The sequence below is a fragment of the Chaetodon auriga genome, chromosome 13, assembly GCF_051107435.1.
Source record: "Chaetodon auriga isolate fChaAug3 chromosome 13, fChaAug3.hap1, whole genome shotgun sequence".
NCBI classification, from domain to species: Eukaryota; Metazoa; Chordata; class Actinopteri; order Chaetodontiformes; family Chaetodontidae; genus Chaetodon; species Chaetodon auriga.
In genome coordinates this window covers 20,107,538-20,134,351 of record NC_135086.1, presented here as the reverse complement: position 1 = coordinate 20,134,351, position 26,814 = coordinate 20,107,538, and the positions used below count along the sequence as shown (strand labels likewise).

The 26,814-nt window shown below is 42.3% G+C and overlaps 1 protein-coding gene across 2 annotated transcripts in view; it reads left to right on the top strand.

Annotated features, from left to right (window-relative positions):
* The window catches only part of fam124a (family with sequence similarity 124 member A), a 28,105-nt gene extending 1,547 nt beyond the window's left edge, over positions 1–26,558 (top strand). The window contains exons 2-4 of one of the 2 annotated variants that reach the window (XM_076747090.1): positions 4,817–4,848; positions 18,748–19,508; positions 25,033–26,558. In XM_076747090.1, coding sequence (XP_076603205.1) covers positions 4,817–4,848; positions 18,748–19,508; positions 25,033–25,854 — 1,615 coding nt within the window. In that variant the 3' untranslated portion in view covers positions 25,855–26,558. Of the gene's footprint in view, positions 1–4,816; positions 4,849–15,856; positions 16,339–18,747; positions 19,509–25,032 lie in introns of those variants that run through there. The other variant, XM_076747092.1, reaches the window with a different exon arrangement.
* Positions 26,559–26,814: the final 256 nt, after the last annotated feature.

The following is a 26,814-nucleotide window of genomic DNA, read 5'->3' as shown; positions in this document are numbered from 1 at the left end:
CAAGAAATGCATTGAGAATTCTTGTGAAATTAATTTTATCAATATTGCCCAGTTTCTTTGTTCCACTCTAGTTATGAGATTTTTCATTCTTAAAAACTGTAGCCTGTGCTGTTTTAGGCCCATAAAACTCTGATTCTAAATAAAGTGTCATTTATTTACCAAGGACAACACTCATTAATTGACATCCTTAAGTTGCAAATGTACCATATTCAGCCAAAACGCTGATGTTTCTCTGTTGTGCTTTGGCAGATAGATGTTAAAAGTTAAAAACAACAATGGAAAATGAAGACAAGGCAGACAAACAACTTTCAAAGCACACATGCACAAATGGGGATTGAGCACACAAAAATTAATGAAATGTACTATAACAAGCTCATAAAAGTGTGTGCAGACATTTTACAGAGTAGACCAAAGACCACAAATTATCAAAATGTCTGTAGTTTTCTGTGCTCTCACACTGAAAGTCAGTAAGCTGGGAAAAGTAATCTGACATCAGTACATCAGTGCTCTCGCTGTCAGAGTCACCTGGGACCATTCCATTTCATTAGCTGTGAACTGGAACCAAACACCACAGTGCGTGTGAGAGAGCATGTGCTTCATGGGAAAAGCAGCAGAGACCCCTGTGGAAAGTGCTGATGTGAAAGGAAAAGCAGGAATGTCCAGCTGATAACCAGAGAGCCACCACCTCCACCAGGTCACATCCTCCACCTCTACAGCCTCCACTTCCTGTTCAGCTCTTGCATCCACTGCTTTTAATGATTCCTCTCACTTCAGACTGTCTCTGCCATTAAATAATGGAATTTGTTCCAATGTTTAAAGTGACCTATGTTCTAAGCTGCGCTAATCAATGTGTTTATATTGTCATTGGATCAATGAGTATGTGCAATGTGTAACTGGCTGCTTGTAGTGACAAAACCACTGAAAATTATCACAAACTCTACAGAAAGTTTTAGCGTTTTGCCATCGTCCTCATTTCCAGCAGCAGAAGCCAGCTGTTTTCAGCAAACAAGCTCTGATAAACCCACTGTACACTACCTGTCCAGCACCAAACAGCAGGCGGACACAGCAAGAGACTAGCTGGTCAACACAGTGGAGGCTGTAGCAGCTAAAGAACCAGATATTCCCAGCAGGAGTTGTTTGAGGCCAAAAACAGAGCTAAAAGGAGAGTGAATATGGGATTTAAAAGGCCAGTGTGTAGGATTCAGGGGCATCTATTGGCAGACATTTTCTACAGTATTCATAATTATGTTTTTTATTGTGTTTTCATCACCTTGAATGAGCTCTTTATATCTACAGAGGGAGCAGGTCCTCTTCCATGGAGTCTGCCATATTGCACCACCATGTTTGTACAGTAGCCCAGAATGGACAAACCAAACACTGACTTTAGAGAGCGGCTTTGATGTGATTGTGTTTTTAGCTGCCACTGTAGGTTTTCCTACGTGCTTGGAAAGGGAGTGGTGAGGTGAGGGGTGTTCAGATGTTTGCAATCTGCAACCTAACCACTAGATGCCTCTAAATCCTACACACTGGACCTCTGAATTCATCAGGTAGACACAAACTTGACTCCAAGTAAAGGCTAATGTTGCTCTGTGCCTGCTGGATAGGTAAATAGGTAACTGTGTGCTAACATGTTCACATACAACATCAACCAAACATGCATCAATGTTGTGTTTTTAGCTTCTTCTGCTGCCCACAAATGGCCAAAAGATCAATCAATGCAGCATTAAGTTTTCCTGACAATAAACCTTGTGTGGTTGTCTGAATAATGATTGTCCTGGTGCAAGTCGCATGCCAGTGTGTCTGATGGAGGATGGAGGGGCTGGGGTTGAATGGTTAGGCATACACAGACTGTGATCTCTACCAACCATAACCAGAGCTGTGGAGGTGGCAAGCCATAAGACGTTCATATGAGTCAGCTGCATTTCTACCCACCTGCTTTTATGCATATTTTCAGTTTGTGCATAAAATAAGAGAGTGGAAACACCAAAAACTCTACTGACGTGGAAAAGATAATATAATAAAAAGATTAGATAATAATAACGAAAACAAATTGCGATGAGGATCCATTGCTGTATGTTTAGTTTCTCTCTCTGAGCTACCCTCCGTCCCTCCTCTCCTCAGCTCCCCCTCCCTGCATCTCCACCCTAATCAAATAAGAGACACCTGAATCTGCTCAGCTCTCCACATGTCAAACGAGCCCTGTAGACTTACTTGCGAGCCCATCAGGTCACTCTGCAGTCAGACCTTGTGTGCATGACCGGGCTGCTGTCTGTCTTCGCTTCACGTTGTGTTTATTGTCTTTGGATGGAGATGAAGCGAGGCAGCGTGGCCAGACAGGGAAAGCCAGGCGAGATGCTAACCGGCACTGCTGCGGGAGTCCTGCCAAAGACACACACCCAAGAGAGCCATCAAAGCATAGCTGTAACTACACACACTACTCGCTCCAACTCTACTCCAAAGAGTCATAAACCTTAAAAAGAGAGTTTTTCTTCTCTTTTTTTCCACATTTTGTCATTTTTCTCTGTCTCAATCAGAGGCAATGTTCCACTCTGTCCTTTTGCTGGAACCTTCCGCTCATTTATAATCTGCTCTGTATGTTTGTCTTTTCCTTCACTCCCTACGCCAACATTTTCCCCTCTGCAGTACCCCACCATCTTTTCTTTTTACCTTTCTCTGCTCATCGCTGCTTCCTCCCATGCTTCCATCCATTCCTTTCTCTACACCGCTAAAGCTGGTTAGTGAGATTGATAACGTCCTGCTGCAGGAAACAAACTCGCTCCTCTGTTTCCTGCTGTCTCATAGCTCCTGAGGCCTTATTAGTTTAGAGATGGAGACACAGGGAGGGTGTATGTGGAGGAACAGTGGTTCTCTGGTTGTCAGATGACTCCTTTGGGACTAATAATCTCAGGTGGTGTAGTATGAGAGCTGAGGTTTTGTAGATGTAGTCAATTACAGCAGTCGTAGAATGCAGGCTAGCTCCTCAGACAGACTTGTTGCGTGCCGCTTGTATGTTTCACAGATATTAATGTAATTACATGAAATCTATGCTCTCTCTAATCTGTGGCGATCCGATTAGCAGAAATCTAATTCTGCTGCAGTTCAAAGATGGGAGCTTTAGATTAGACACGTCGCTTCCCTGAATGAGGATGAATGTGTGCACACATGTGACCCCAGTAGTGGAAGGGGTAGGACTCTTTACTTAAAGAAATAGTTTGATACACATTCTTGCAAAGAGTTCGATCAATACCAAGCATTGAGCTGCAGCCAGGACATGGTTTGCTTCGTTAGCATAAAGAGAAGAAGCAGTGGAAACGTGCAGCCTGGCTCTGTCCTAAATTCAAAAATATACCAACCCATTATAATGTACTGTATCTTATTTGTTTAAGCTATACGACTTATACTTTTCTGTTTGTGTACAAATTAAACAAACACAGTACATTGTGTTAAATACTGAGCTTTAAAGCTGATGGTAGGTGTATTTTTTCCCTTTAGGCAGGGCTAGGCTACCTGTTTCCCCATTCTAGTATCGCTAGGCTAGGCTAATCAGCTCCTGCCTGTAGATCTGTATTTATGCTGCATTCACACGATGCCAGCAGAATGGGAAAATCTGTAAAAACACACATTGATCGAAGATGGTTACCCCCACCACCAGCCTTGTAGTTACATCATTGAAGTAGCATTGATTGGCTACTTTTGCTGTGTTAGGTATTTGGAGAGGTTTGTTAAGAAACCAGACACGACCAACCGTGTATAGCGTCCTGTAAATTAGCTGAATTAGTTAATATTGGATTTTGTGTAGATGTAGCTGCCAGTGATGGTGGCTTTTCAGCCATGTTCTCGACAGTTTGAGGACTCTTCTACTTCCTTTCAAAAAGCAGGAGATATTATCGCTGTCAGAAATTCCTTATGTCTCCGACAAAGAATTGCAACACAGAGTCTGACCTGAATGTTTTTTCAGACGCAGTTGTTGTAATTATGGTCTAAGTGGTACAACTGGAGTGCAGCTTTACCACACATAACACATGAGATTGATACTGGCCTTCTGATCTGTCTCTCAGAAAGAAAGCAAATAAGTGTCTTTGCTAAGAAGTAAAATGAACTATACCAATGTAATAATCCATTACAAGTAAATGTCCTGCATTCAGAAATGTTGGTATTTTTCTGATAATACCTGTGTACTTTTACTCATGTTTCAAAAGAAAAGACTCGTTATTACAGAATGGCCCCTTATCTCTGTGTCATATCATATGTATTACATTGTAGGTTTGTAATTACTGATACATGAATGCTAAAACAGCTTTTTAATGTTGTAGCTGGTTGAGATGGGGCTTATTTTAACTGCATTAACTAGCAAATACAGCTGTCAGATAAATGTTAAAAAGTAAAAACGACCACATTTCCCTCTGAAAAATAGTGAAATGTAGTGCAAGTATAAAGTAGCATAAATAGAAATAGTCAAAATAAAAGTAGGCCTACCTGAAGCTTTTTACTTGAGCACAGTATACTGTAGTGAAAGTACTTCAGACTGCACTTGAGCAAATGTCCCTGTGGTTTATCCCTTCACATAGAAACCACTATGAAATGCCTGTGTGTGCATTTCTGGTGACCTTTCCAGCTGGACTTCTCCTACTGTTTAGCCAGATGTCAGCACTTTATTTGAAATAGGAGTGTGTCGTCCTGTAAATCACGTTGATTGTACTTCATACTGTAATATAAACTCCTGTCTCCTCTCTCTGTTTCTTGTTCTCCCTTTCTCTTGCTCTGTGTCCACATGGACGTTCTCCCGTTTTTTTCTCTTTTCTGTCGTCCTCTGCAGGTCTGATTACAGTCCCTTGTCCTCAACGAGCAGTAAGTAAACCAATGGTGACACAAAGCTTTTCAAACAGTGACTCAAACACACACAGATCAGGCTCACAGGACTTTATCTCCCTAATACACACTGACAAAATATCCAGCATTGTGTGTGTGTGTGTGTGTGTGTGTGTGTGTGTGTGTGTGTGTGTGTGTGTGTGTGTGTGTGCGTGTTTGTGTGTGCATGTGTGTGTGTGTGTGTGTGTGCGTGCGTGCGTAGTGGTCTGGATTGCCTACACCAGGGAGGAGTCTTTATATGCTTGACTGATAATTAAAAATCATAATGTGGACAAAATGATCCGTGGTGGTTGTGACTTTTAACTTTTTTTGTGAAACTTTTGTGCTTTTGCGATGCAGATATTGATAAAATGGGATATTCTGATACTTTGATACTTTCTTTTGTTACTGTTCAATGGTTTTTGATGTGTCATTCAAATGAAAGTGTGGCTGGACAGCTCAGAGATTCCCACTGTATTTATCATTAAGATGGAAATCAGCTTCCTAAATCCACATTATGAGTAACAGATCAGCTGCGTATTGTTTGTGTGTTTGTGGTTGTAAGTGCCAGTAGTGCTTGAACAATGAGGAGGCCATTTGCTGAGTTACCCATCTCGTGCTTTTGCATATACTGTGTCTGAGTGTCTGTGTAGTTTCGTGTGAATGTGTGTGATTGTGTAGATCTGTTTTGCAGAGGTCATGACCTTTCCCCAGTCTGGTTGGCAGGTCTGCAGGCCTTTCACAATGGGAGGATTATATCCAGTATTAGCCCATTAATCTGGTCTACAGGAAGCTGTGTTATCCCACCAGCACCACACCCGCAAATCAGGAAGCATCGGGCCACACGCATAAACACCCACACGCACACGCACACTCTGAGTGATCCAGCAGTGTCTGGTTTGGCCTTTTCCCTCATATTTCCTGTGTCTTTCCAGTATCAGATGAGCCCCTGCCCACTATTGTCCCTGTCACCAGTGGAGGTCAGGACTAGAACAAAACATGCACAGGCACACTGTCAGAAAACACGAGAACTTTAAATACCATGGAAAGTGTGAGCACAATTAAAAGACACCACTGCGCTTGGGAACTTTGTATGATTAATGAATTCATTCTGCTTCTCTGTCACTCAGATTTACAGAGAGACACTCATCTGAAGGATTAAGATGTGACTGAAATGTAATATGATTTATATTGTGTCCATGGGAGGAGCTGTGTCTTCAATAGGGCGCCTCAAATGTAGCTTTGGTCAACAGTTATACCACTGCCCAATATGAATATGTTTAGCAATAACTGGTGAGAAGAAGCTGCCCATAAACTGAATAAAAACCACAATCAAGTGGTTTTAAGGGTTGTTTCACACTACAAAAATATACTCCATATTACCTCTTATGTTACCTATGGAGATAGTTTTGGTTCAGGTTTACAGATATGTATCTCTAAGGTTTTTGCTGCCGCCCCAAAACAATGGAGACAGAAAAAAATGGCGCTCACAGTATTGAAAACTGATATTTTAATGATTTAAAAGCAACTTGTCCCAGTTATATTAAGTTCCAGGCTGATCCACACAACACACGATCAACAGCTTTGTGAGGTGGTCTTTCTTTAGCAGAGAGTGGTTCCAGTGAAAGCTTCTCACTGTGAGGTCTGTGGAATATCCAGCAACAAGGCTGCTGTTCTTGGAAAGACATCTTGCTGCTAAAGGACCAGTGTGTAGGATTTAGTGGCATCTAGTGTGAGGTTGCAGATTGCAACCATCTGAGTACCCCTCACCGCACCTCTCTCTCTCCAAGTGTGTAAGAGAATCTATGGTGGCAAAAAAGAAAAATTAAAAAAAAATGCAAAAGGCACTCTCAAGAGTCAGTGTTTGGTTTGTCTGTTCTGGGCTACTGTAGAAACTTGGTGGTGCAGCATGGTGGACTCCGTGGAAGAGGAACCACTCTCTCTGTAGATATAGAGCTCATTTTAAGGTAACAGAAACATAGTGATTGTTGTTTTCAGGTGATTATACCCTAATAAAAGCATGCTTATGAGTATGAAGCATGGATATCATTTTATAGTCAATTTCTGCCAATAAATGGGCTATAATAAACATTCATAATATATATAATAAACATTAAATGACCAAAATGTAACTTTTAAATGCTGTAAGCACCAGAAATCTCGGAGACAGACGCTGTATCCGAAATGGCAAATTTTGAATATTCAGTATAGGATGAACCAACCCTTTTAATCGATGTTGAATGAATTAGTGCACATAGTCATAGTACATCAACTGCACGTAACCATAGCATGAGATACTGCATACCAGCTGGATGAGCCTCCTGAATCTTCCCCTAAAATGCATTTTGAACAACAAAAAAAAAGAGAGAGACAAAAAGAGACTCTCTAAGTTACTGAGACGCTGAGTAAGCCTTTTTTTGGCCCTCAGGGAATAAGTCTTTCTTAACGGTTAAGGTTATAAGGACACGGTAGGATTCTCTCAGGGTTGGCAACAGTGATGATCTCTGAAAGGATTTAAATTCCCAGGTGGTACTCGTCTTTGTCTAATACAAGTTCTGAGACTCAGTATCAGTTTATGAAACATACACGTCCTACAGGCAGACAGAGTGAAAGAAGCAGCCTCAGTTCATTTGTCAAAGTGAGGCTCACACTAATGATCACAACAGAAAAGATGGGACAGATGGATGCAGACTGCTGTGGTGACGGACTTTCCAAAGATGTGAAAGGACAACACAGAGAGCTCATCTGTCTCAGCGCTGTGTGTGGCTGTCTGTCTTTGTCCTCCGTGTGTGCGTTCATGCGTGTCTCTGTGCACTGATGAGTTCATTTGCAAAGGTGCATGTCGCATCAGTCTTCCTCGTCTTCTGCCTCCACAGAAGTATTTTTAGGTTCTGGTAGAGAGAGTACGCATGTTTATACAGGTGGTCTTAACCCGTGACCTTTGACCTCAGCTCAGACCAGCCATAAGCCCCCTGGAGACAGATTGATATCATGCTAAACCATCAGCGTCAGTCTGACCAAGGTTATACTCTACTTTAGGTCATATAGGCGTAACAGAAACTGTAGGAATTCAAATGGCCCAGCCTCGCTCTTGAGATTTACATCAATATGTTTGAATCTAAATTTAACAAGCATTAAAATGCTACTTGTTTTTAAACACTGTGCACCTCCACTGGTGCAGCTGAGGGTTAGGCATTTGACAGTTCTTACTGAGATACAACAGAGTTTGTCATTCATTTGAAGCCTTTGTAAACATACTAAAACCCAATAAAAACTAAATATTCTGTGTTTTAGTTAAACTTGGAAGGAACATGCCAGCCAGTAAAATGGTATGACATTCACTGATGTATTGTTGACTTTTTACATACATCTTCTGATGCACACACATCGTCAGGCAACCCTACAGAGGTTAGCCAGGACTCAGCCTCTGTCTGTTTTACCAACCCCGATGGTCACCCTTCTCAGCAAGTCATCTTGACATTTTCTCCATGTTGTTGTTGTTGACTGTTGCCCGAGGTCTAATGAGGGAATGACTAGCAAACCCCTGACTGCCAACCTCCACCGGCATGTACCTGCTCCTGGTACTTCGCCCTCTGCCTTTCTTACACCTCCTCCAGCTTCTCCTCCCTGGGCACAGGTAGTACTGGCAAGATGAACTGTGGCCTCAGAGACCAATATGATGTCTGCTCTCAAAAAGGACTGGATTTTGTATGGTGGAATTTTCAGCTGCCTCTCCATGTCAGCTGTCATCATCCCGTCTCTGGAGGTGGAAAGCAAACCAACAGCAGGCCTTGGCTGTTTGGGTCTTGGGTCGGCCACGCACCCTATTTTGGCAAGCATGATCATCTTGGCTGTAGCATGGGCCTATCCACTGTTTGCTGATGATTGCTTCAGAAACTTGGACTTGAGGATGTGGTCTCCAGTGATAGCACCCTTCGACCAGTGCCTTGGTCCAGTAGCTCAGGATGTGTTCGAGGGTTTCTTTCTTAGAACTCGGGCGTGTGGGTGTTTGTATTTTGCCCCTTGTGAACAGCTTGGACTGGTTGGGGAGGACATTGTAGACTCCCTGAATCAAGAGCTTGATCCTCTGGGGGTTTCCCCTCCAGATGTCCTGCTAGGTGGCTTTTCGCTCCATCGCCTGTTCCCACTTCATCCATGCACCCTGTTGTCACATTGCCACTGTTCTGCTTCCTCACTCTTCCTATTCACATGCAGTCTTTAAAAGAATTCATAAAAACAAAAACTTGTGCAATCGTTTTGAAGAATTTTGTGCAACAGCAGTGATAGGAAATGAAACGCTAGGTGTAATCTGTCTTTTATGCTGTCTGCAGCTGGTGTGTGCAGCATCTTTGAGCATTGAATAGAAGGCCTGCCCCAAATACTTAATCACATAACCTCACTTTCTGTTGGTCAGAGCAGATGAGTGTCCATTCAGCCCTAGTGACCTGTGACCTTCCCCCCAATGGTTTTCTGCATGTGTGTGTGTACATATATGAAAGACAGAGGGGACTGGCTGTCAGAGTAATGAATGTTTTTGGGCCAGAAGGAGGGAGAGGTCACACTGTATCAACACAACACGCAGAGCAGAGACACAAATGCAAATATACTAACAGAGGCATAATCAGACTTGAGGACATGCATGATTTGTCACACTTGAATAACTAACAAATATACTGGAGACGTATTTATTACTCACAGATGTAGGATCATGAATTTATGCCACAGCCAGCATCCAAAAGAGAAAAACTTGGATGAAAGATGAAAAGAAAACACGAGATGGATCGAGAACATCCAACTTTTTCAGGTGATGATAAACAAATAAAGACTGTAGAAACATTTCTTCTTGAGAACGAAATCAAGAACGAAAGAAAGGAAGATTTCAAAACAGGGAATAAAATAAATGTGCATCAGCATATTGAACAGTTCAGTCTTTTACACTGCACAGATCTAGACTGGATTGATAGTGTTCCAATAAAAGCCTGTGAGTCAGTTGACGTCGGGAGTTTATTTGCAGAGCTCAGTCTGTCACCAGCAGATGTTTGCTCTCTGAGACAAACACATATATTTTTTGTGTGTGAGTAAACATGTAAGTGTCTCTCAGCTTTACTGCATGTGTGTGTGCGTGTGTGTGTGTTTGTGTGCAAGCGCAGATTCGGGTCCTTAGTCTTGTTTACTTATTCTTATTCTCTGATCAGATACTTTCTGATTAAATCAGAATACTTCTCATTTAATGAGTTTGTATAGTTGTGCTTTTGGAGTACTTAAATTTTCCAAACCTCAGATTTACGTGTTTTTATAACGTATCACATGACTCTTTCTCTTTTCATTTTTGGGCACACCCCTGACCCGTCTACTGGATTGGGCAAAAAAGAAATTTTCATACCCATCTCATAGAAATGTTCTCTGTAATAATTTATGTCATCGTAAACTGATGGAGACCACAAACCCAAATTCTTTATACTTTGCTAGTGTGTGTGTGTGTGTGTGTGTGTGTTGTTGAATGGATTTTAGCTGTTAGTTTTAGAAAGGTATTATTTAAAATCTCGTGCTTTGACAGATACTCCTGGTGGATTTGGTTAGTTGTGGTAGCAGCAAGTGTATTTTGAAAAGTGCTTCATTCTCAGTGACACATGTATTGACCACTGAGGGCAGCAAAGTGACACTGAACAGTTACTCTGTCAGAAATACAACAGAAGAAGATCAACTGGTGTAGCAACTGGTTTGCAGTGCAGCCAACCAAACCTAAGCTCACAGAAACTCAGTAATAGTCCTTTTTCCATCATGCTTTCAGCAACTGGTCTCCCACACACGTAGCACAGGTAGTTTTACACACAATAGCACAGCACAGTCAAAGGACTCCTTTACATTGATGCCTTGTTGGACATGTGCTTGTCTGGGGCTGTACAGTTGATGTTGCTTTCTTTCTGGTGCCTCCGCTGCCTCACTCACAATGAAAATGAGTATTCAAGATCAATCAAGATCAATATTCCTTGATTACATTAATATCATAAAAATATCCCATTTTGTAGAGACACAACAGCACTAACTTTGGTGACAAATACACTGTATTTTCTGTGGATGTGTCACAATAAAAGCCTGTGCATTCCAAGTTTAATGCTGAATGTGAACATGCAGCAGTAGAAAATGTTTGGTTTGCATTAACTTTATATAGAGTGACACAACTGTTGGACAGTGAACAATGAACAAAGAGGCTGAAATCAATTAGATAAAATTACAAACAGTTACAGTGGACCTCTTCTGCATTAGTAAGCAATTTGAGTCACACAAAAAGGCAAACTATGGCGGTATCAATGAAAACCACTACAGAGGTACTATATATACAGAATGTAAATATTATGAATGGTTATTGCTGGAAAACCACCGGTCATGAATAATATCACTGATGGGGTTACACCATCACAGTGTGTTGAAGTCGTCAGTGGTAATATGATGAATATTTACCACAAAGTGGAACGCTTGGCTCGTCCAGACTGCCTGTGCATCCAGTAATGCCTGAGGCCCTGCTCTTGTTATTTCTGCTCAGACAGGCAGCAGAATAGGAGAACCAGGAACACATGTGTATGCAAGTCACTCCAAATCCACCCTCCAAAATTTGTACATGGCCCACACTGTTGTATGTGAGGCAGTGGATATGATACTCACGGAGAAAGTGCAGGAGCCTGTAAAGTTTAACTTCCTTCCCTAAAATAATTCAAGGTCTGCTGTGGTTTTGAGTGGCACCACGGGCTGCTCAACATTATAGAGACATTTAAAGTTTATGTCTGCGAGCAGACAGACAAGTAGAAAGTGGAATATATAAAGGTCCATTCTATTTTTTACTTTTCCTAGTTTGAAAGCTTGGTCTCAAACATCACATCAACACAGAAAAGGATTTTAAATTTAGATTTAGTCTTAGTCAAACTAAAGTGACATTTTAGTCTTTTTCTTTTGTTTTAGTTGAGATTTAGTCAGTGAAACTCCTAATTTTAGTCAATGTTTTATTGATAATTCAGACAGTGTCATGATACTGTAATTGATTTTGCTGCAGGACGTTTCTCCTGCCTGTTAAAAGCAGAGATCTTCAACACAACCATCCTTTTTGGCCTCTGCATGTATGATTGCACAAAACAATCTCATTTGATGTTACAGATGTCACAGTAAGCAAATTATCAGCCTGTGAAGGGCCGTCTGTCACTGAGCTGTGCGTTGAATTAAAGGTCACAGCCTGCTTTATTGGAATGTTTTGGGGGTTTTTTTCTACTAGAGTTGACCATTTTGTCTTGTCTTTATTCATGGGGGCATAATCAACAGAGATTTTGTCGTCATTTTTGCTGGTATTGTTTTCATTTCTGTTGCTGTTGCAATTTTAGTCATGAAACAATAGGGCAAAATTAACACTGGTACAAGTCACCTTGTGCAGACTTTTGTGGTATATTAGTTTTGAAGTTGCACTGTAGCACCCATGCACATATGTATTGTTCACATGCACTTTCTTAATTTAACTTGAAAGTATTTTGCTTTGCTAATATTTGTTTTTCTTTGTCCCTAAAGTGGTGCTTCTTAAATAACATCCAGGTAACTTCTGTTTCTCTTTGTCTCACTACTTCAATACAGTCGTGTGTTTACATTAATTTCATCCACTGTAATAGAGAGCAGGGGTTGAGGTGAGCAAAAGGTTTACAGTGGAGTCGACTTCGCTGGATATGTGTTACTAAAAAGAGAAAACTGCATAGTTTCTCTTTAGCTGTGGTGTTGTCTTCACTCTCAACAGTCTCTACAGACACTGGAAAGTTTTAGGAGAAAACGCAAGTTGTCAGTCTCAGTTTTTGAGGTCCCCAGGTGGTGTCTTTGTTGCTGTAGCCTCTCTTTGTAGTTAGATATTTACATGTGCCCTGTATCTCAGTTGTTTTACATGCATAGGCTCCGAAGCTGCACTGTAACCCTTTAATGGACAACTGTAAACTCAGTTTCAGTACATGAATCACACAATACTCATACTCTGTAAGTGTTTGTGTTTTAAAAAATGAAATGTATTTATTTTTAGTGTCATTTTTCAGAGAGTGTGGTGCTTAATACTACAACCTTAAAGTGAGGTCTAAGAGTTTACTGTCAATTTGCCTCTCATCAGCAGCCATATTAACACTCAGACGTTGGGGAAGATGACGCACATGTCTGTCAGAAGGACAGCGCAGAGTATCTTTTTACATGCCAAACCACTCACTGTGCACGCTTTCAGCACAGTCAGATTGAATAGCACCTGATGGATCAAGGACCACCCGCAAGAGCTCAGCACACACACACACACACACACACACACACACACACACACGCGGGGTTTTCTCTCTAGTTGAGCGTGGCGTATGATCCAGGCTCTGCGATAAAGCAGCTTGGATTAAGTGTTACCAAATGTGCGTCCTCCAAAATAAGGTTTGGACTACGAGGCTGCGATCACAGCTTAATATGCTGCAGTCAGCCATTTGTTAGTAGTTTAATTGAAACAGTTTTGTGTGTCAGCCTTGTTGCGGGTCCTTCGTGATAATGAGTTAGTGAGTGTGTTCTCACTGAGTGTGCATTCAGCGCAGACAGTAAGTAGTTGCACACTGAAATATGTTTAGTTATTTTGGCTCTGCACTCTGGCGCGTTGGGTTTAAAATGACTACAGGGTTCAAATCAGCAATTTTCACCGGTCTGCTTGATTACTTGTATTCAAGACCCAGGATTGTAGTTACACAGTACAGCCACAAAACACCAAAAAAAAGTTGCTATCGAAACACTTACAGAGCGCCCAGTGTGTTTATGTTTGTGTAAAAATAGAGTTAAATAGGGCCACAGCATTAGCACGTCTTCAGCTTTTTGTGTCTCTCCTAAGCCAAGCTACCATGTCCCAGGTCTGTTTGGATGGTGAAGGTCACATGACATGCATGAACTTGGACTAGCTCTGTTGACTGGCTCTGGTCTCCTCACTAAGCCTCCCCTTCTAATCTTTCCTCACAACAGTCTGTCGTTACCTATCTAATCTATCTAATTCTTAAGTTTGAAACCAGCAGTGGTTTGATGCCAGAAAATAGTGGCTCCACGTTTTGATCTAATTGCTTTTATGTTCTGTGAAACATTAGGGTTGGCGGCTTTCTTACTTTATTTATCTCAGAGTCTCTGTCTGTATTTTCTTTTTAGTAAACATTACTCAAACATTAGTTAATAACACATTTGTGGCTCGAGTGAGTATTTCCAGCAGCGGTAGTAGATGAATGTGGGAGTGAAACTACTGTACGGTGTGTTGATGGTAGTGAAGGAACATGTCATCCAGTTCAACAGTGTGGTTCATTGTTTCATTGTTTTTGGACAACAGTGTGGCTCTATGACACAGAGGAATAAGACAAATCAGAGTTAGGATACTTACTAATATTTGTTACTATTGGAGCATTTAATTTTCCACACGTTTTCCACACTAACTTAAAAGATGATGGGTCACTGATGTGCTAACAGCTTGTTTCTGCTGACCTCAAGTGGCCCAGAAAATCTGTACACAACATGTCCCACATACAGTTATCTTATATAGGAGACCTAGAAAAGGTCTCACAGAAGTAAAGCTTCTGTGTTTGACATTTGGAAATGATTAAAAGTAAGCGGTTAAGATTTTACTGAACTTAGAGAACTTAAACATTATAGCCAAGACTTTACATTTTAATTTCCTTGGCACCAGTCAAACTGACGTACAAGTGTTGGAACTTGCATCTCTTTTTTTTTTTTTTTTCTTTTCACCAGACGACAAAAAGGGGCCCCCATCTTGAATTTCCTCCTTCAGTTGTTTTGACTTACACTGAGGGCCAAGCTAGCTGAAGCTGTGACTGCAGTACTTATACACACACATACACACGCATACAATCAGAGGCCTTAGTTGCGTTTTCGCTGCTAATCACTCTCATATGTGCAGGGGCCACTAGAAGGCGTGTTGTTTTATCTCACGTCATCATATGTGTGTACGGCTGCGAGCATGTGTTGCCAGTTAACACTTAAACACAGAGCGAAGGTAAAAGTCTGTGCCTATTAGAAAAGTCTATAAGGTACATGTGCAATTGGATTTTGTGTGTATTGAGGATGGTTGTGCACATGCAGGAGTGTGTATGTAGTCAGTCGACATCAGTGCATCAGTTTGAAGACTCGAGTGGATTAAGAGCTTAGAGACGCACTCCTCCAGAGCTTTACACACAAACCCCCTTCATTCCCTTCACAGGATTGGGGTGACTTAATCTCTAATTTATTCTTCTCTGTGCCAGCTTCCCTTTAAATCTTATTGCTACAGGAAAGCAATGGCTTTAATGCATAAGGTATTAAGTTGTATCTTTTGGTCGAGTATGCCAAAAAATACAACTCAACTCAGCCTTCTGTACATCTGTCATTGATCAAAGCTGCATCATTTAAACCTGTCAATATGTTGATTTTGAAAGGATTTATGTCTGGATGTATTTATTGGGCACTTTAACCTTTATTCACTGAGGTTAGTTGACTGCTAATTATGTTTTGCATTAATTCTGGTAAAGGTCTAAAGGCCTCGCAACATGTGTTCAGAGGAGGCTAGAGAGGCCACTGAAGACTTAAGTATCACGACCAAAAATAAAGTCTGGCCTCAAACACTTGGATATACAGTATGACACTCATGTTTGTCTCCCCTACCTCCTCTGCAGAAATCCTCAGACAACCTTGGCTATTGTTTTTCCTCGTGTTAGCTATAGTTGCAGAAGTAGGAACACAGGACGTGCAGATCAAGTTTCCAAGTGTGTGATGATGGACTGATGACCTTGCATATTGCATAAGTTCAAAATCATTATCCTGTTGTCAGAATGACAGGGTGTGATAAGGATAGATACAACACAGACACAGAAATTGTTTTTATTAGTGCCCACTGTGGCAGAACCCCTGCTGCGCTGACAGAGTGGACTCATTGAAATAAATGAGAAAGCTGCATTTTTGATGCGTCTCCGCTGTGGCCCTTAGAATCCAGCCAAGCCTGTAACAACTTTTGGTCCTTGAAAAATTTGTAATGTTGGGCGCAGCAGATGTAAGTCAGCTGGTGCTGAAAATATATTGTGTATTTGGTTTTAGTTGGATGTGTGCCTTTAAATGTTGGCAGTAGCCTGCGTGAAGGCAAAGAGAGAAGAGTGAAGTAATTCCAGGTTTGAGACACTCTACAGAATTTTAAATATCCAGTTTGATACCAGTCATCCATGTGGCTCAAATAGTGGTTTTGCTCCAGATGTCAGTGAGATACCAAGGAGATATATACTGATTCTAATGCGTTCAGACAGAAATAAAAGGGTGTGTGGCCCTCAGTGTGTGTGGGAGCCTGTCTGAGGCCTGAGGCAAACTTAGATTCCTCTTTAATCCTCGAGTCATTTAAGTTACCGACTCCCAAGAACTTTGGAGACATGAGGACACATGAGATGAAGGAGGAGTGCAGCAGAGAGACAGTGAAGGAAAAGTGCTAAACAGGTAAACACATGAAAAGATGAGTTAGGATGAAGAGATTTTTAGAACCAAAGCAAAACTAATGCATGATATCTTCTTATTTGCTGCTCTGTTTGCTTTATTGTTTATCACGTCTAACAGTTTGGACAGAGGTTTCTGTTCCTTTTTGGCTTAATTCAGGTTCGGACTCCTGAAAAAGCATACACAGGACTGTATAGTTGGAGTTAATGTAGACAAATCAAGCTCTCTGTGTGACAGTACAATGTACTGTACAGTAAATACCCTTAAAGAGCCCTATCATCCCTGTGTTTGGTGTCTTGATGCCCGATACATGTCAGGGAGATAGACATTGATTCTAATGGGATCAAGTAGTCGTTAATGAGCATGGTGCCCTGTGTGTGTGTGTGTGCGTGTTGGGATGTCTGTGCCCTGGCATCCAGCTTAAACCTGCGTTGGACCTTTCTTGATCCTGCTGTATTTATCTCTTCAGACAAACTGAGCCACACGAGGACACTTTGTGTTAGAGTTGGGGTTTGATGGTATTTTATTGCAGGTGGAGTCCAATATTAAATCCGCTTATTGAATCTGATTCCTGTCAAATCACCCCATCAAATCTATTTAGATTCAGTTTGTAACAATTTTTAAGTAACAGAAGTTGTGAAGAAAATCAACGATTGACATTCAAGTCACTTAGCTGCAATGATGTTGTGGAAATAATTACATTTTCACATTTGAAATGATATGAGTGCGCGAATGACTGTAACATCAGGCTCATTTCTCACTAACCCTGGCAGATAGGGACATCCTGACTCTGTAATCCTTTTCTCCAGACATACAGAAGAGAGAGACAAATTTTTAGCTTTTATTTTACAATTCTGACTCCATATAAGTTGGGGTGCAGTGTGAAACATAAATAAAATAGAATGTAATCATTTGCTCATCCTTTTTAACATATGATCAAATGAAAACTGCCAAAGACAATATATTAAATGTCTGACCTCATCAGCTTCATTGATTTTTGTAAATATCTGCTTATTCTGAATTTGATGCAGCAACACAGATGTGGAATGCTCCAAAAACACCTGTTTGGAACATTCCACAGGTAAACAGAAATTTGAAACAGTTTTTGCATATTTTATACTTGTCACACTCGTCACACTTCACTTTCATTCAAACTTTCTTAAAAAGTGCATCTGTCTTGTGTATCTGGACCCTGAGCTGAAGTGTTGTTACACCCCGAACGGCCCCCTTTAAGCAGTGCTTCCTTGTAACCTGATCTTAACATTTAGAAAATGTCATCTCTTTGGTCAAGTAGAAACTGTCCTTTTGCAAAGGCCAGCGGGACTCATGAGACTGAACCTGTCCCTGTTAGGCCTCTGTGTTTCACAGAGGGATTCTGGCAACAGCCAAACAGTCTGCTGTGCCAGGGACAAGAAGACGGCGTGTCCTTTCCCAACTGCCTCAAAGCGGGACGAAATGGGACAAGTCCCCTGAGAAGTCAGATAAAGTCATAGGAAAAGTGTTCCACAAAGAAAGAATGAGGGAACATGGAGATGAGGTGATACAGTGTGACTGTGTACATACGTGCAAGAGTGCGAACATTGCCTAAATATGACCGTAGTTTGGGAACATTTCGGTGGTAGTTTGGCAGTACCTGTGCTAGGGTGCTGAGCTTTTCCTGGTCAGGGGTTGAGAGGGAGGCTACACCTGAATGCATCGCTCGTGCTGTGGTCTGGAACATTCCTCTGGGCTTCAGTAATGACCTCCTAATGGCACTAATGAGCCTCCACAGAGGAGCCCTGCTCCACATGGGTCTGCTGGAAAAGAGAGAGAAGGGAGGGAGAGGGGGGGAGAAAGGTAAACATAGAAATTGGTCAAAAGATGGAGTTAGATGTGGATGAGTGAAATGGAGAGGGACTGGAGTGAGAGATCTGTGGGAAAAGGGAAAGAGTGAGGGAAAGGATGGGAACAAAGAGGTAAACAAAGGAAAGAAAAAGAGAAAATGGAGTAGAAAAACAGCCTCAGTATGCCCTGAAGTCTGTTCATTTTGGATGAAAATTGAGTTTGCGGCCTGCCATAGACCTACAGTCAATGTTTGATCTTGATCTGACCCATTCATCGATGTAGTTACCTCAACCATACAGTACTTTAGCCAAAGTGTCTTAGCCACAAACAGGATCTTTTCCTAACTGTAGCCATACTGTATGCCATGCAAAGATTTCACTGTAAAAACACTGAAATTTAAGTTTTTATTACATTGTAATTGAATTCTTTGTAATCCTGTAACCCTGTCTAGTTTGATTCTCTCTGATTCAACAAGCTGATTATAATTTTATCTCTTCTTTCCCATACCTGTCTCTTCTCATTTCTCTTCTTGCCCCTCTTGCCCTTGCCACCCTCTCTTGTCTTGTCTTGATGCTCTTGTATGTGGAGGTGAGTTATCCATGGGGGAACTCCAGGATCCCTTCCTAGTCAGCATCCACCTCATTGCTGACCCCGGCCACGGCAAGTTCCTGCAGCGTGCTGCTGATGCTGTGCTGGCGTGGGTCCACCCTGAGCTGCAGCTCTTCCGGGTGTCAGAGCGGGCCTCGCAGCGGCCTCGGCCCAAGCACCATCAAAACGGCAGCCTATCTGCAGCCTGCCAGCCGGCCCTGGCAATCATCCTATTCCTTCAGGAGGCGTATGGTGGTGAGGAGCAGGTTTTGATGCTGCACCGCACCCTGCAGAGGCCACCTTGGCGCTACCACCACACTGAAAAAGTCAGCAACGGCCGGCGGATGCTGCCGCTGGCACCATGCAGCCAGGACTTTTTCACCCTGTCTCCTGGCACGCCGCTCTGGGCTGTGCGGCAGGTCCATTACGGCAAAGAAATTGTGCGATTTACTGTTTATTGCCGACATGAAAATTACATTGACATGGTGCGGCTTTACAAGCTGCTGCTTCAGCGGAGGGTTGCGCAGAAGAAGGAGGACTTTTGTTTCTTTGTGGTGTACTCCAACCCGGATATGGAGATCCAGTTGTCATTCAAGAGGCTCCCGCGAGGTCAGAGTCCAGTGGTGCTGGAGTCAGCGGTGATGGAGGTCAGGGTACGAGATGTCGGGGCGCTGGTGCCCCTGCTGCCACAGCCCTGCAGCCCGATCAGTGAGGTCCGCTGGCAGACGGAGGACTACGATGGAAATAAGATCTTGCTGCAGGTGAGTGCTTTCAGCTGGTGGCAGTTTTTTCCTGTGCCAAATAAATCATGGGTGTCTGTGCTATAAATACCTCCTTTATCATCCTATTTTGGGAATTTTCTGTAAGTTTAGAGTAAGTAGGGAATGGTTTTGGGTCCGCTATCCATCTATTATTAGTTCTCAGTCAGAGCACTGTACCCCGAAGTTGCAGGACAAAATAAACATAGAAAGAAGGACGTTTTACTTGTTCTGTCTACAGTCTGTAAGAAAAATGTCAGTCAGAAAAAAATGGTTCACAGAGGGATGTAAAACAGATTCTACAGCCAAAAATAACAGTCATACAGCAGACGAAGCAGGTTTGAGTCTCCTTAATTTGCGTCCGTCTTTAATCCATCCACCCAAACGTAAATTATCCATCATCGTCTGAACATACTTCATCCAGACTGTACAAAGTTGCCACGTTCACATCTATTTCACAATGATCACACAAAGATGTATGCCATTAGAAAATGTGTGTGAATGAACACACACTCACTCAGCTAAGGGCGCGCACGCATGCACACACACACGCACACACACGCACACACAAAATGGTCTTTGTTTGGAGAGTATCAGTTTCAGAGGTGATATGTGTCCAGGCGGTGGCAGATTAGTAGTTTTGAAAGTTCAAGCCGATTAGTCCATTACTGGGATTGGAACAGCACTGAGCGAAACAATAAACTAATCTGTCATGACAATGGACCATATGCATGATGCTTAACTGCCACCTGTCCTGAAGTCATGCGGTCCTCTGTGCTGCAACACTGTATTTCTGTATGTGTCAGTTAGCTTAGCACAAAGACTAGAAACAGAGGGAAGAATTAAATGAAGCAGCAGCCAAATAGAGGAGTGGTACTGATCTTTTCACCCAGCTCTCGGCCAGAAGTGAAGTAGAAGTAAGGGAATTTCCCAAAATGTCACTCGATGTCAGATTGGTATGGCCAGTGGCTCCAAATATACCAAATCCAAACCCCAATAAGGTGAAGACTCTCACAGCTGCAGCAGATTCTGAACTGTTTCATTGTCACAAAGAAACTGATACAGTTGTTCAAGGTTTATGTCAGTTATTCAAAAGAGGGTCTGTGTAGTCTTCTAACATAGCCTGTACAGAAAATGAGACTTTCATGTTCAGAATGCTGCTCCGAAGAACTCCTCCAACTTCATCACATTATTATCTTTCAGGTCTGTGGAATGGGAACAAAAATGCATCTTTGTGGTACATTTTGTGTGTGGTGGCATATTATGGACTCTAGGGCTGCAATAAATGGCAATTAATCTGCCCTTTGTCAAATTTATCTCAATGTCACACTGAACAGTTGTTATTTGTTGCTTAAAATATGACTGACGCAATTAGTCAATAATAAAAATGGTTGAATGTATGTTTTCTGCTGACTTGTTTCAGCTGTGATAGTCAAAGAGTCAAAGCTTCGGAAGCAACAGCCACAACCAAACTGCTGAGCAGATGAGGAATTTCATTTATTAACTTAAATCACAGATTTTGTGCTTTCTGCAGTATGGTGCAACTGAGGATTAGAGTTCATTTGTGCTGTTTTTGGCTTGCTGAGGTCAGGTCTCTGGCTGACCTTGCTTATCCCAAGATAACTAAAGCTTACAAGAGTAAAGGGTCTGATCATCGCCACGTCAACAACCTCATTACCCAGCACCCCCTGCTGCGGCTCCTCACCGGCATTGTAGCATGTTATCCGCACGGGAAACTGGACAGATCCTGTCATGTCCTATTAGCTGACGGAGGCACACACACTTTCACCCAGACATGCACAGAAATAATTTCAGTAAATAACGTGTGTGCAGATGACCTGCGGCATCTTTGGATTAACAATATACACGCACACGCGCACACACACACACACACACACACACACACACACACACACACACACACACACACACACACAGAGTCGTGTTTCCATTAGTTTCTGGGGACATTACATAGACGTACATTCGTTTTCTGGAGACTTACCCTGACCATAACCATAATTACTACTTGCCTAACCCTAACCTAAACCTAAACCTAAACCTAACTTTATCCTGACCTTAACTGAAGCTTTCACCCTAAAATTAAGTGATTTATGTTGTGAGACCTTGTGTTTTGTCCCCATACGGACGGTAAGTTCCCACAATGTGACTGTGTAAACAAATTTATGTCCCCACAACATGAGTAATACACATCCACACACACACACCAAAAACTCATCCTGTTTGCGGCTTGTGCCTCCCTCACAACATAAAAAGTAGACAACAACACTCACTGCTCCTTTCTTTCCTGTGTGGGAGAGATAAGAATGCAGCCGTTCGACCGCTTCATGCCTCAGAGGAAAGAGAAAATGACAAAGTGAAGAAGAGAGTGAGAGAAGGGTAAACAGGAGGAAGAGGACTATAGAGGAGAGAGAAGTGAAGCAGAGGTGGTTCATCAGAGAGGAGAGACACTGACTGGGAGGGGAGGAAAACACTGGGGCCTTGTTACACTGTCGCACTTTTTTCTGTAGACACACCGACACATTTGTACTTTCATCCTTGTGAGGACCCTCGTTTGCACAATACATTACCAAGCCCATAGGTCTTAACTGTAAACCTGCAGTAACTGTTTTTTGACAGCAAATGGTGGCTTATTTATCATATCCAGCAGTTATGGAGCAACATTAAGATTCATTTAGAGTGTTTCCGGCCACCTGATGCAACTCCAGTATCCATCAGGAGTTGCTCTGTTTTTGGTCTCCTGAGAAAAATATCTGGTTCTTTAGCAGCTAAATTCTCCATTATGTTCATCTGCTAATCACAAACTGTGTGTCTGCTGTGTTCTGCTGAGCAGGTGGTGTACACTTCATTGAAAACAGCTGTGGTCAAAAAAAAAAAGACGAGAGCTGCGAGTGAACCAAAACAGTAAATTATGAAAATCAGGAAGGAACGCTGTCTTACCCACTATTTGTCCAAAGCAGCAGATAATGAGAGAGCTGGTGTGATTGTTTGCCTCTCAGTCAGCAGAGTATCCACTCAACAGACACTCACAGAAACAGGTTTCCCCTTAACGAGCCATTTGCTTAACGAGTGCCTCGCTGTTACTCTAGAGGCAACAGTCAACAATCAACAGCTTTTTGGTGCTTTTTCGTTCTATTTTTTGGAATAACCTTTTTCACTTTTATCCAAGATAGTAACCAGCAAGCCATGCTCAGGGCGTGGCTGTGGTCTGTCTCTCAGTCCACCATTTTGGCCCAGACTGAAATATCTCAATATCTGTTGGATGAATTGCCATCAAGTTTTGCAGGCATTCATGATCCCCAGAGGATGAGGAATATTTGTTAATGTTAGAAATCAGACAGATGTGGTAAATGACAGTTCAACTCTTGTTCTCAGGAAACTAAGATTTGCCTCCATGACATTTACTGTCGTTGAGCATGAACATATGGAAATCTGCGACCCCGCCTCCCTTCCTGTGCTCCTGGAAATTATTGTCTTGAGGCTGCTGTGTGGAAAGTTATTGCCTCTGTTTGTATTGTTTGGTTGGAAAGCCGGATGACAGAACAGACATGAGAACAGAAACATGGAGAAACTATCAACATCGAGAGCGACACGTGCATTTTAACCCTTGCAGAGAAGGAACACATAGCGGAGAGACTGAACTAACAGAGTAATGAAATGAATCCTGCTGCAGCTGCCCTTCATGTTAAATAAAGAACATTTCCACATTTGTGTCAGAACCAGGGAATCTACCATATTGCTTCTTACTTTTCCAGACCTGGTACTTTGATGATGATAATCAGACTGTAGAGCTGTCTTGTATCAGGGTTTTCTGAACAGCAGTCTGTGCTTTGAGATACTTTGCTCTGTAAATGGAGGTGTGATACACTTGGGGCTCCTCTGGACGCTGATGAATTCTCCAGCTGCTGGTGTGATTCATAAAGTGGCCGGGCTTAGAAAAGGGAGTTTGAGGGGGCTTTTGTAAACCCCCGGGTTCCCTCCTACCCCTTCCTCCTTCACTTTGCTGCCTGCATGTCGCGTGAGGAGTGCTTGGTTGCATGACAGCCCTACGGGGAGAAGTTAGCAGTCTCGAACATGCACCTCCCTTCTTTGTAACCCCTGTGACCTCATACTGAACTACCCCTTCAGTACATACAAGATGGGAGAAAGACGTGCTCTCTTACACTCCAGTAGTCCCCGTCTACAAACAAGCAAAGTATTTGACAAAAATCTTATCAAGCTGCTTTTTCAGAGATCATGAATGATGCTGCAAGCATCAGCAAAATGCTGTGTCATCTTTAGAAATTTACTAGCACCAATGGAGGAAACAGAACTCTGGTCAATAGGACTTGATAGTGGCAGCGCAGACACTATATTTCCCCATGTTGGTGTCGTGTCATTTTATGCTCAGTTGCGAAGCACTCAATGTCAATTATTCATTGATTATCTTTGTGATTAGTTTAGTTTAGTAACTGAGATATGACTGTTGATGGTTTACAGGTATACAGTAAGTGATGAATTAGAGGTATGGGCACAATAAATGACCAAAAATAAATAAATTGTTTGTAATGGCAGTTGTTGGAGAACCTCACTGATGCAACACAGTTGGTCAAACTGCACTTCTTTGTCTTTCCATTCACTGACATGATGAGTGGTGGAGTGAAGTGTCGATATGCAAATTGAATTTTCTAGAATCAGGTGGTTTTGTGATACTAGTACTGCAGTTTGCCTCAAATCCTTGTCTTGAAGTATGCTTTTAATGTACCATTATACGTCTTTTTCACAGCAGGAAAGGCACAGGTGCGATCAATAACATTAATAAGCACTGTATTCCAGATTAGCCAGTTCCAAGTCCCTGCTCTTTGGTTTTCTGGCTCACTGTCATGGCTTACTGAGACACTTAATGGAACGGAGCCAGCAAATGTTATTGGTTCCATTTGTGCTTTTTCTGCTGCGACAAATCAAAATGTCTGCCATGAATAAGGTAGCTATTCTTTTTAATGAGATATATACTATGGTGTTTCAGTGAAGACTGTGCCTGTCGAGCAGTGCAACAAAAGAAAAAGAAAAATATATATTTATTTTATTTATGGATACTTAACAAATTCATTTTGTTTTAGTACAAGTAGTTTTAAGACTGTTCAGATTCTTGAAATAAGCAACCCCATCTGAAATTCTCTTAGCAGATGTTTGACATGTGAGTATAATTATTCACTTGTTCTTGTAAGCTGAAACAAGTATAATAATATATTGAAAATAGTGCTTTACAAGATTATTTTTTATCTTTGAGAAGAACAAATGAGATATAATCAGCCTAGAAGAAAATATTCTGACTTTCCTGAACAGCCTTTTTTGCAGTTTACCTCTAGTATAAACTTCACATTAGACGGTCTGATAAACTGACAAACACAGTCAAATAAACTATATATACTCTACCCCCTCTCTATACACACACACACACACACACACACACACACACACACACACACACACACACACACTAATAGGTTTTCTTTTCCTTCCTGCTCAGGTCCAAGGCGCACACTTCAAACACCAACACGATCCCTGCCACATACCCTCTGCTATCAGTGAATCAGCCTCAGCTCCATCCACCTTTACCCGAAGTGCTGCCTCCTACAGGAACCGCCGGCATCACCATCGGGCAACATCCCGCCCCAGAGTCCACCAGACCCCTCACAGCTCCCACCCTCTGTCCTGCGAGGACCCAGATGAGCAGGAGCAGTGGGCTGACAGGCATCATCCGGACAGCTGGAGGACCCAGTGGAGGGGCCATCGGTCCAGCTCCCTCTTCTCCCTACCCAACTTGGGTTCAGCCAGTTCCCGCTCCACCTGCTCCTCTCCTGGCCCTTCTCCCAGCCACCATCACAGGAGCCACTCCCTCAACAGGAGCTCCTCCCTTGTCCCACCGTTCCGCCTCAACGTGGACGCTCTGATTGGGGCGGAGGAGACAGATGTGGACACAGGGGACAAAGTAAATCCAGGCAGCAGTGTGGACCTCACAGTGGTGTCGGCATACATCAAATCCAGCCTGCCACAGACTTCTCGGCCATTATCGGCGCCACCAGAAGACATGGGACCCTCCCTGTCTCCTGGCATCCCAGAGAACGCCTACAGAGCAGCCACACTGGGCCGGACTCCAAACAGCTTCACCACCAATACTCCCTCTACCTTGCTGGGGTTGCGTATCCAAAGCACCAGTGTGAACACAAGTGGTGCACCGTCCCTCAGTGATGTTTCCATAAACCAGTCTGACAGTTGCAGCATTGTTAGTGCACCAGTTGAAGAGGCAGACAAGAGAGAAGAAGAAGAAGACCAAGAATTCTACATTTGATTTATTGTTGGAAGTTCAGAGGACTCACTCTGAACAGTGATGACAGACTTCAGGCCTGAGACAGTCCCACAGCTCTACTCTGCCCCCTAGTGTTTGATAGTAAATCTAAATGACTGCAGTATAAAGCGGAGCTCAGCATGAAGTCTATTTGATGTTCTCATGTATTTGTGAATATTGCCTTTTTGCATTTAGAAGTAAGCTTTGTAAATGTCCGGTTATATAGAGGTAAATGAAAGTATTTAAAGGACCAATCACATAGCTGTGTAGAGAGACACTATTCAATAAACAGTTTTCTCCGTCATGTGTGCTCCACACTACCACTTTAAATCAACCTTCAAACCTTAACTCTCCATTTTATTTATTGTAAAGTCTTTTTCCAAACAGCTATTATGGGGTGAGCATTAATGTTAGAATATAGTAAACCGTATTTACATACTGAACATATCCAAACAGAACAACAGAATCTACAGATTCAAGATAAAGCAGTGTCTGAAGGCCCAAGTAGCTTGTCAAGTTAGTGAGAATGACAGCAAAGTGACTGACAAGCTATTTCGTATTCCATGCAGAATTCACCAGAGTGTGTGATAAGGGTCAGAGAGCTGACAGCATCAGTCAGCTGGTACCTCAGTGTGGCTCCTGATTAGCAACAAACACTCTGGCAGCTAAGCAGCTAAGCTGGTAAACTGGCACTGAGTTAAATGTATGACTTGCAGTACTGTGAACTTGAAGTTTGACTTGTAGTCTTGCAATTTAAGGATTTTCTCTATTTGATTGGAACTGTGCCTTCTCTTGCCATCCATACACAGTAAATGAATGCACAGGTGAGTCATAGTATGGCCTGGAATACAAACACTCAGGTGCAAACTTCACCAAAAACATAAAAATACTCTGCAGAAACTACCTGTAATTGCATTTTTGACCATTTGGGGGCAGCAGAACTTCAGTAACGAGCTGACAGAC